The following is a 12,070-nucleotide window of genomic DNA, read 5'->3' as shown; positions in this document are numbered from 1 at the left end:
CTGAAGGCAGCAGAGAGTGCAGAATACATGTTCTGAAGGACTGCTGTTGCAAGGGCATTTGGTGGAGAAGGCAGAAGAGGCTAAGCCAGGTCTGCACACATGTCCACAAATAATGCACTCATGCACAGTAAGTTTGACAGTAAGGTGTTTGGAAAATGAAAAACATCACCAAATTTGTTTTTCAGCTGTCATGCCATTGACAAACCCTCAGGGAACTGAAGCAGCACCTTGGGCTCCTATTTAAAAGCCAAGAACATTTACTAAGCAGACATCTTCAAGCATGTGGTTCACCCCAAGCCTATAAACAGGGTGTTAGGGACAAATCTTATTCACAATCTTTGTTCGCCCATATGATTGGCATACACCCTATGCAGTCTTCAGAGACTGGGCGCCACTAGACAAGTGCTCCTTAGTCCTGGTACTATAAAGCATCCTGCCTAGGTGAGCACCAAACGCAGTATCCAGCACCCTGCATCTTCTTCCTGGTGGGTTCCAGGTACAGTACCCCAGGGCATAGCTGAGAAGTTATGGATAAGGAATCTGCAAACAGAAGAAGCTGAATAAAAAAAAATGACTTTGTAAAAAGTGAAAAAGTTTTTGCTTCTTGGAGAGAGAAGATGTCTATTTCCTAAGGTCATTATCAAAAAAAAAAACATGCAGGGAGTAGAAGGGGTTATACTGGGGTTTTCTTACATCTATGCTTGTCAGTGCCCAATTTTCCTTTAAGTCATTGGGTCTAGAATGCAGCATCCAGTGTCCTGTAACCTATAAGTAAGAAAAAATTTGCCAAATGCCGGTGCTTATTTAACAATTTGGCAACTATGTGCACACTGACAATATGAATAAGCACATTCACATGCGAAACACATCAAGGTTTCTATTTTTATTTCTCACTGCTTGCGGCACTTACAATAAACCTACAAGCAGATAATATTGTGAACCTGTTTTCCTGGATAATTACTTTGTGCAGTGGGACCAGGTAAAGCCCAGGAGGCACAACTTACTGCTGCAGAGGTGTTAAGATTAAGCTGGTCACCCTTGCGGCAGAAAATTATTTATTTACAACACTGCTAAAGTGCAGAGTTTACCTGAGAATGATGAAGAATAGGTAGAAGTGTGACTTTGGTAGTACTGACTCAGAGAAGTGATTGACTGTTCATGCACCCCATTGCTGGCAATGCCTTTGTATTGGTTTATAAGAGGAGAGCCCGCCCTAACTGTCCTGTGGACAGGGTAAGAAGGGAAACCAATGTGTAAACTGCCAAATGTTATTGAGTTTGTGGAAAAGCTCTCGTTAACCTGCATTTGCAGTAGGCTTTCACTAGGCAGATTGTCTGAAACTTCACCTTATATAAATTTACCCCATGCAGATCAAACCTTGTGAGAAATATTAAACGGACAACATTTTAATTGCATTCAGCAGCTGATTTAATCACTTCAATACAGGGCATTTATACACCCTTCCTTCCCAGACCAAGTTTTAGCTTTCAGCGCTCTCACACTTTGAATGCCAATTACTCAGTCATGCAACACTGTACCCAAACAAAATTTTTATCATTTTTTTCATACAAATAGAACTTTCTTTTGTTGGTAGTTAATCACCACTGGGTTTTTTATTTTTTGCGACATAAGTGAAAAAAGAGCGAAAATTTTGAAAAAAAAACAATTTTTTTTAGTTTCTATGATAAAATTTTGCAAATAAGTCATGTTTGTTCATAAATTTGGGCCAAAATTTATACTGCTACATCTATTTGGTAAAAATAACCCAAATTAGTGGATATTATTTAGTCTCTTTGAAAGTTAGAGAGTCTACAAGCTATGGTGCAAATCTTTGAAAATTGATCACATCTGATCACACCTGATGCACTGACGGCCTATATCAATTCTTGACGCTCTGAAATGTCAGGAAAATACAAATACCCCCCAAATGACCCCTTTTTGAAAAGTAGACAGTCCAAGGTATATAGTAAGAGGCATGTTGAGTTTTTTGAAGTTGTAATTTTTTCCCACAATTCTTGGGAAAAAGAAGAATTTTTATTTATTTATTTTTTTACAAAATTGTCATAATAACAAGTTATTTCGAATACACAGCATATGCATACTTCCAATTACACCCCAAAATACATTCTGCAACTCTTCCCGAGTATGGCGATACCACATATGTGGGACTTTTACACAGGCTGGCCACACAGAGAGGTCCAACATGCAGGGAGCACCGTCAGGGGTTCTAGGAGCATACATGACACCTCTAATTTCTAATTTTTAATGACCTATTACATTTGTGAAGGCCCTGGAGCACTAGAACAATGGAATTACCCACAAAATGACCCCATTTTATAAAGCAAACAACCCAACGTATATTCTATGAGGCATAATGAGTCTTTTGAACAGTTCATTTTTTTTCACAAGTCTTCGGAAAACGTGGAAAGAAAATGAAAACATATTTTTTTTTACACAAAGTGGTCAGTTTATAAGATATTTCTCAAAGCATGTACATAGCAAAAATGACACCCAAAAATACATTCTGCTGCTCATCCAGAGTATGACCGTACCACAGGTGTGTGACTTTTACACAGCATGGCCACATACAAAGGCCCAACATGCAGGGAGCGCCGTCAGGCGTTCTAGGAGCATAAATGAAACCTCTAATTTACATTTGTGAAGGCCCTGGAGCACCAGGACAATGGAATTACCCACAAAATGATCCCATTTTAGAAAACAAACACCCCAAAGTATATTTTATGAAGCATTATGAGTCTTTTGAACGGTTGATTTTTTTACACAAGTCTTCAGAAAACGTGGAAAGAAAATGAAAATCTTTTTTTTTTTTTTACACAAAGTTGTCCATTTTTAAGATATTTCTAACACATAGCATGTATATAGCAAAAATTACACCCCAAAACACATTCTGCTACTCCTCCTGAGTATGGTGATACCACATGTGTGAGACTTTTACACAGCCTGGCCATATACAGAGGTCCAACATTGAAGTGGTACCTTCAGGCGTAATAGGAGCATAAATTACACATCTCATTTCGTTCCTACCTATCACACTTTTGCAAGTCCTGGAGCACCAGGACAATGGAATTACCCCCAAAATTACCCCATTTTTGAAAGCAAACACCTCGACGTGTGTTCTATGAGGCATGGTCTGCAAATAGGTACTCGGGTACACTGACGGGCTGGTGACAGGTACTCCGTTACTCCGACGGGCTGGTGACAGGTTCTGTTACTCCGACGGGCTGGTGACAGGTACTCCGTTACTCCGACGGGTGATGACAGGTACTTTGATGGCTGGTGACAGGTCCTCTTTATTGGGGGGGTAATCAGTGTGTGATTGGTGTACACTAGGCGGTAACAAGTTGTTACCGCAATCTCCTCCTCACACACGATCGGTGTGTGAGGAGGAGAACCCAGTAACATCTCGTTTTGTTTACATTGTGACCGGCTGTGATTGGACACAGCCAGTCATGTGGTAAAGAGCCAATTTCATTGGCTCTTTACTTCGATCGGGTTGGGCTGTGTCAGAGTGACAAGCTGCATCACCGATCGCTGTTCTGCACGCGCCCCAGGCACGTGCACGAGCGACATGAATTTGCAAAGTACATGTGACCGGCTGTGATTGGACACGGCCGGTCACGTGCATCAGGGTGGACGGCGCTGGCAACCACACAGATCGGGGATGGGCTGTGTCCGAGGGACACACCTCATCTACGATCGCCGCGCTGCGGGCCCCCGTCATATGATGTCCACCCAGGATGGGAGATCCCATCTGTGGACGTCATTTGACTATGACCCAGTATTGAAGTGGTTGAATACTTACTGAGAATACAGGTTCATTATCCCTTTATTTCTATGGTCCATTTTAATATAGTGCCATTATCTGCCCCAGGTTTCCTGTATCAGAGTGGCTTCTTTCACTGGCAGCATCCTATGGAGACACCTTTGTATGCAGGGACTAGAGCTATGTCTCCCTACACGGTATCAATAGAAACACATAGCCCCATAGCGTATGATAGCAAAGTTCTCCTCTTCCTCCTACCCCCTTCCTTCTCCAAACTAACAGACTGAATTAAGATTGCACTTGCCACTGTAAAAGTAGAACTATAGGCAAATTTTTTTTTAAATTTGGATAGAGCAAGGGAGGGTTATAACCCTGTCAGATTTTCTTTTACCAACTATGTTCCATTGTGGAGATTTCTCTTTACTTCCTGTCCCATAGCCAAAAAAACTGAAAATGAGAGAAAATCCCTGCAAATTAAGGGAATTCATGGGGACCCCCAGGTCACCAGAACTAGTGTCCCATTGGAAGATTTCCCCTCAATTACTTTTCTGGGCACAACCCAAAATTTGGGCTTTTCTTTTACTTTCAATGATAATGATAAACAGGACAAATAGAGAGGGTTAATCTTCCTAATGATGGCACAGGTAGCAATATAAACTGACAAATATTCTAATCCCTCTCCACTCTAAGCAAAACAAAAAAAAAGAAAAAAATTGCCTTTAGTTATACTTTAATGCTTTCCTGTGAAGACCAGAAGTTCAGGGAAGCAAAACTGAGACAGCAGTAATTAGCTGCATTGAAAGTTGTAAACTGCAAATGCTGGGTTAAGAATTGTAACAAATAGTTAACTAGGGAGTGTTTATTTTCTTGTGCTCAGTGTGTTATACTAAAAAAGGCTGAGGGTTTAGTACTACTTTAAGTGCCAGGATTCTCATCGTACTGGTTTCATATATATTAAATGTTATCTATGTATATCCTTATCTAATAGAGTTTACATTAATAGGTCTATTTTCAGTGTTTTTAACCCAGATTCACACATCTTTTAATGAATATTTACCCAATTTTCTTATTTAATTGTATGTGATATTTCAGTTTTATTAATATTTTCAATAGGTAGTGGTGCTGCCTGGCCAGAGGCAGGGTTGTGGATTGAAGCAAAATACTACTCAATGCCCCTCGGTATAGCTCCTTTCCTGGGTGAACAGAAGTAACAACTCGCTTTACCTGTATGCAAAATGATAGTAAATGCATAAAATAACACCATTTTGATGATTTCAATGATTTTAAAGATCCCTTCCAGTCACCACAGCCACTAACAAAATATACAGCTGTGATCATTTCAACAAACGCAGGTATTGCGAACACTTACATTGAACTCGCAGAGATCCACACTGTCCAGGCTTTTGCTTCTGTGGATCCGTCCTTTTATTCTCCGTAGAGATGGCTTTCCTTGGCTAGTACTTGAAGCGGCTGCATTGGGGTTCTCCGATGATGGGGTAACCCTGAAATAAATCAAATATAGCTGTTGAGTTTAAACTTTATTTTAAATAATTCAAAATGTCCCCAACTATTTAAGAAACGGAAAACTCAATAAAATGTGTATAGAGGTTTAAAGAAGACATGTTCTGCATCAAGCAAGTGCTTTTTTTGCTGCTCGCTGCATTTATGTGCGTGTCGGATGCAGTTGAAGGCTGAGAGTACAGCAAGCAATGAACAGTATGGAACCTTTAATTGCTACAGTAAGAGCACAAAGCGAAGTCAGATAATCACCAATGACTTCTCTTGTTCGTTTCCCTAGTGTTCTCCTTTAGCATTTGCTATCAAAAAGCTAGTAAAGCATCACAATGAACATAACAAATAGACGGTGCTTTAACCTATTTTGGATACCCACTGGTGGTATTTCCTTGAAGAGTTTGCAGCCCCCCAAGCTAACATACATCTCCTAAGCAGGAACACATCACTATCACCCCAAGCATTCTGTCCAGATAATGTGCAGTTAATTCATGACCTTTCCGTTTAACCCTGTGTTATCCAAATTCTGTTAAATGAAAAGTGTAAACTCACAACATAAACACTCTATATACAAAATAAAATTCCCCAATAAAGATCAGAACATGATGTTCACATGTGCATGGAAGCACAATTGAATGAATGCTGAATATTCAGAGAATTACCGTATTTATGTTTATTGAGGATTTTTTTTTTATGTACTAACAGTTAAGCTTCATACACACAATATGAAAATTGGATGAAAAATAACACTTTTGAAGTGTTCATGAATATGAGCGTATCATTTTTTTTTTTGGTGGGGGAGTGGATCTTGGGTGGGAGTTCCCACACTTTTTTCCCCAGGACTTGACCCCTGGGTATACGATTGCACTGAATCTTGTTATTTATGATGAATTTTCTCACCTCACAGAACAATAAGGCCAATTTACACTAAAAGACTCCAACTCTTATAGTCTTGTCAAAATGATACTCAAGAGGGTAATTACTCAATGAGACATAGTTCCCATGCATGGGGAAGTTCCCAAGTGAATGGATAATACGTAAATATTCCCATAAATAGCATTATGCACTAAAGTCACCAGTGACCACCAAAAAACCTTAAATGATCCAATGAACAAATAGCAGGGGATAATGTACTATACAGTGAAACAATGATGCAAGGGTGCTTGGACTAAGGATGTGACAACCCAAAATAACTGTAGGCTGACCATCAATGCATTCACAAAGTTCTATGTTGCAATGTGTGTATCCACCTTAAAGTGGTTGTATAGTCAAATTTTTAACTTTTACTTACAGATAAGCCTATAGTAAGGCTTACCTGTAGGTAAAAAAAATCTCCTAAACCTGTACGGGTTAGGAGATATTCCCCTTGCAATGAGCTGCTGACCTTGCTGGAAAGAAGTCTCCTGCGCGTGTGACGACATCGTGGCTCCGGCCACTCACAGCGCTGGAGTCGCGATACCTGGAAGACACGCCAAGGCAACATGTCAGCTACCTCGGTATAGACCAGGTGAGATACCGATGCCTCGTTCTAAGGTAAGTGCATACTAGATCATTATGCCTTTTGCCTTACAGGGGTATAAAAAAACAAAAAAGTGTCAGCTGGTATACAATCGCTTTAAAAATGAAGGTCTGCTGCTGATTTCGAGTATAAAAGGAACAATCCACCTACAGCTCAGGTTTTCTCCAGAGACACCTGGAAGCACCTAGTAGCACAAAGCTCTCCTAATGGTTGGACTCTCTATATCAGCCATTCTCATCTAGTACTTCATGAAACCCTATGGTTCCTCCAGGGGTTGCCAGGGGTTCCATAAGCTGCGCCTAATTATTATCATACAGGATTTATATAGCGCCAACAGTTTGAGCATCGCTTTACAATATGGGGGCAGACAGTGCACTTACAATAAAAATCAATACAAGAGGATGAGAGGGCCCTGCTCATTAGAGCTTAATTGACTTCTCATCTGATGGTGCCTCCATAGTTCAGGGTCCAAGGCCATTTGGCAGAGGCCCAGGCCTGGTGATTCTGACCACCCCTGTGGGGGGGGGGGCATTCTTCCCACTTACTACCACCAGTGTAAGGGACACTTTCCCAATGACCCTCGACTAATCTTACCAGGGGTTCCCTGAGGCCTGAAATTTATTTCAAGGGTTTATCTGGGGTAAAAAGATTGAGAAGTGCTGCTCTATATAAAATATGCGGAAATACCAGAATCATTTTTTTTACTAGCTTCTCAATTCTTTTAATTTATAGTACCAATAAATTCTCAAATAAAATTGTGTGATTTTACTTACAATGAATATGTATGGGTTTATACTTTGTCATCATAGGAAAACTAGATATATAATTTATTATGACAGAGCCTGTATCAAAAATCTTAACACAAATACTTCCATATTATATACAACAAACCGTCATGTTCAGTTCAGCTGCTGGACTACTTGTTTATATTAAGATAGCATACAGGGTCATCTTCCAAAGATGTTAATGCAATGGTTGAAACATGGCAAGGAAAAGTTGGAACAGGAAGTCAAATCTAGCAATATTTTGTTCAAAATGCAATCAAAGCATACACAAGGAAAATTGGATTTGGGGCAGCAATGGTGGATGAACCGTTTGACCTTATGACGCCAATGACAGTTGGACCTCCTACACTCCTTATAGTTTCAAGCTTGTGTAATGCTTACTCAATGTCATGATATCAAACACAATCACTCTCAGTTGTACGGTGGCGGTGTATGTGTATATTGAGTTTGAAAGGCTTGGGGTTTTTAGTTACCTAAACTCTCTGATATGGAATATGAATTAAGAATAATAAAACATTTTAGTAAACCTTCAAAGCAACAGCCTATTACTTATTGTAAGTAGATATATTTGGCATGGTAATGTCTGTTAGAAGCAGAAAACTAGAAGGTAAATAACATTAATAAAAGCAGTGACAAATGATTTTTCCCACAATATGAAATGGGGAACAAGAACTTGCATGTCACTGGTGACAGGGGTCAGTGAAACCATTTATTATCAATAACATCAGTAACGCTATCAATTAACTGCAATGATACTGTACTGAAGTACTGATAATCAACATTGAAGGTAAAGAGCTGATTTGATTCAATGGGGTCACATGTCTAGGTAAAACTGTAAAAGATGTTGAGAAAGTAAGTCAAGAGAACATTTGACTGACAAGTATGTCATAATGAATAATACTGTGCAGATCTACTGAAGCCACACACATTATGTATAATATGAACACATGCAATACAATTCATATATGTACAAAGTAAATGTAATTCACAAAGTGCCATAGTGTCTACCAGATTTTCTCAACCTTTTCATCCCAGAGGAACCCTTGAAATAATTTTTAGGTCTTGAGTAACCCCAAAAATATTTGGGGGCCAATGAGAATACACCATTTACTATATAATGGTGATCAGGATGACACCCTAAAAACGGCTAAAAAAAGATAATTGGTGTTGGCTCTGCCAAATGGTGTTGGGCCCAAAACTGTCCAAGAATTATCAGATAGGAGGTCAATTATCCATAGCTCAAGGGACTTATTCCCTTACTCATGGGTATTCCCAAGTCTGTAAGCAATGTGTACTAGATAACTCACTGGATATGAAATATTTTCTGTGTATACAATAATCAGCCCCAGTTTTACCACACATAACCCAGCACAGAACAAAGCAGAAAGCATGAAAGCTGCAGTGCATGTTACTATTTAATAAAACAGTAGATCAAGACTAAGCAGCCCACAGGAGCTCACAGCAGCCCACCGGTACTCTTAAAAACACCAGCTCGGCCAAACTTCAGAATTGCTAAACTGACAATTTAGAGCAGGTCTTCTAGTCAGAAAAATCCTGTGGAAAGTTTATGGGCTATGAGGACTGGAGGTGGACACCAATGATTTATTGCGCACACTATATACAGTATCTCACAAAAGTGAGTACACCCCTCACATTTTTGTAAATATTTTATTATTATTTTTAATGTGACAACACTGAAGAAATTACACTTTGCTACAATGTAAAATAGTGAGTGTACAGCTTGTATAACGATGTAAATTTGCTGTCCCCTCAAAATAACTCCACACATAGCCATTAATGTCTAAACCGCGGGCAACAAAAGTGAGTACACCCCTAAGTGAAAATGTCCAAATTGGGCCCAATTAAACATTTTCCCTCCCCGGTGTCATGTGACTCATTAGCATTACAAAGTATCAGGTGTGAATGGGGAGCATGTTTGCTAAATTTGGTATTATTGCTCTCACTCTCTAATACTGGTCACTGGAAGTTCAACATGGCACCTCATGGCAATGGACTCTCTGAGGATCTGAAAAAAATAATTGTTGCTCTACATAAAGATGGCCTAGGCTATAAGAAGAGTGCCAAGACCCTGAAACTGAGCTGCAGCACTGTGGCCAAGACCATACAGCAGCTTAACAGGACAGGTTCCATTCAGAACAGGCCTCGCCATGGTCGTCCAAAGAAGTTGAGTGCACATGCTCAGCATCATATCCAGAGGTTGTCTTTGGGAAATAGATGTATGAGTACTGCCAGCATTGCTGCAGAGTTTGAAGGGGTGGGAGGTCAGCCTGTCAGTGCTCAGACCATACGCCACACACTGCACCAAATTGGTCTTCATGGCTGTCGTCCAAGAAGAAAGCCTCTTCTAAAGATGCTGCACAAGAAAGCCCACAAACAGTTTGCTGAAGACAAACAGACTAAAGACATAGCTTACTGAAACTCCTGTGGTCTGATGAGCTGATGAAGTGAGGAGTACAAAGACAAGTGTGTCTTGCCTACAGTCAAGCATGGTGGTCAAAGTGTCATAGTCTGGGGCTGCATGAGTGCTGCTAGCATTGGGGAGCTATAGTTCCTTGAGGGAACCAAGAAGGCCAACATGTACTGTGACTTACTGAAGCAGAGCATGATAGCCTCCCTTTCAGAGACTGGGATGCAGGGCAGTATTCCAACATGATAATGACCCTAAACACACCAAGACAACCACTACCTTGCTATGTCATCATGGAGGAGTGGAAGAGCACTCCAGTGGCAACCTGTGAAGCTCTGGTGAACTCCATGCCCAAGAGGGTTAAGGCAGTGCTGGAAAATAATGGTGGCCAAACAAAATATTGACACTTTGGGCTTAATTTGGACATTTTCACTTAGGGGTGTACTCACTTGTTGCCAGCGGTTTAGACATTAATGACTGTGTGTTGAGTTATTTTGAGGGGCAGCAAATTGACACTGTTATGCAAGCTGTACACTCACTACTTTACATTGTAGCAAAGCATAATTTCTTCAGTACTGTCACATGAAAAGATAAAATAAAATATTTACAAAAATGTGAGGGGTGTACACACTTTTGTGAGATACTGTATCATCTCAAAAAAATCATAATCACAATCATTCCAGTGCAGAAGTGCAAAACGGTGTCTGGAAATGGCTTATATGTTAACATAATTTGCATATATCTTACAAACTGGCATTTGTTAATGTTAGTGATTATAAACTTGTAACTTTTAAAACATTTGCCAAATTCAGGTAATAAACTTGTAAAAAATAGTGTACATGCAATTATAATGAAAAAAATTCTGGGACTTTAAAGGTGTTGAACCTTGTCTCAGTATAATTATCAATACACACTTGCTGAATTAAAAGAGATCTTTATTGTACAAATTGTTAAAAGTTCTGACACTGGGGGTTAACATATATCCCTTGTAGATAGTAAAACATAGTATTAGCATATCATCAGAACCCAAGGCAACCCGAAGATAAAGGCCCCTCTTTATGTATGCAAACAGTATCATTTTAGAGGTAACAAAGGTAATCATATCACACAAGGAGGGAGTAACTCATCCTGACTCATTTTGCCATTGCTGGCTTCTTCAAGGACTTGGAGGGGTGCAGTAACAATTGGTTACTAGAAAAGAGAGGATATACATACATAATATATATTCACAAAACATATTCATCCTCATCACTTTTCCATTTAATACATATATTCATCAAATTGACTTTGTTTGTGACTCAGGAGGATCCAGCAAATAGTCTAATTTCATGTGGCCAAGTACCAAACGGATCAGGAATCTGGAGGCTGAATGAGCCAGGATACCTCACAGAAGGGCCACCAGACAGTGCCCCAAGAGGGGGGAAGAAGAGGCGGCACCACCCCCACTATAAGTTGTGTGTAAGATGCTAACACAAGAATATAGAATGCCTATAAGGTCATCTTATCCACCATGCACCACACCAAATATCCAGCTAAAACCACAGCCATAAACCATGTATAACCCTACCCAGCCTAGCTGGCATGTGTGTATAATCCCAATGGAAGGCAAAGGGTGAACAACTGTATCAAAGGTATGTAGACCTCGACAAATAAAAACACATGAAAAGAATCTCATCATTGCTAGATACCAATACCAATACAAGTCCAAACCATCATCATTGCTAGATACCAATACCAATACAAGTCCAAAACCAAACATAAGGGAACCCCCCCCCCTTCCCCACACCCCTATGTTTTTGAGTGAGGAGTTTGCATTGAGGACATTTTGCAGGTATCGTGTTTTGGCATGTATGTTTTGTCCCTGGGGGGGGGTTCATTTATGTTCGGTTTGGGACTTGTATTGGTATCGGCATCTAGCAATCAGGGAATTCTTTCCATGTGTTTTTATTTGTCTAGATCTACATACCTTTGATGCAGTTGCTCACCCTTTGCCTTCCATTGGAATTATACACACATGCCAGCTAGGCTGGGTATGTTTATAC

General features: G+C 40.0%; 1 protein-coding gene across 9 annotated transcripts in view; it reads right to left on the bottom strand.

The window, feature by feature from the left end:
• TJP1 (tight junction protein 1) overlaps positions 1-12,070 on the bottom strand; it is a 738,699-nt gene that overhangs the window by 497,848 nt on the left and 228,781 nt on the right. For all 9 annotated transcript variants that reach the window (XM_077473241.1, XM_077473242.1, XM_077473245.1 and 6 more), the window contains one exon: positions 5,154-5,286. In XM_077473241.1, the coding sequence (XP_077329367.1) occupies positions 5,154-5,286 (133 nt within the window). The remainder of the gene's footprint in view (positions 1-5,153; positions 5,287-12,070) is intronic.

The sequence above is a fragment of the Lithobates pipiens genome, unplaced genomic scaffold, assembly GCF_037356315.1.
Source record: "Lithobates pipiens isolate NorthernLeopardFrog02 unplaced genomic scaffold, aLitPip1_a1.2 Scaffold_8, whole genome shotgun sequence".
Classification (NCBI taxonomy): domain Eukaryota; kingdom Metazoa; phylum Chordata; class Amphibia; order Anura; family Ranidae; genus Lithobates; species Lithobates pipiens.
This window is presented reverse-complemented; position numbering and strand designations above follow the sequence as displayed.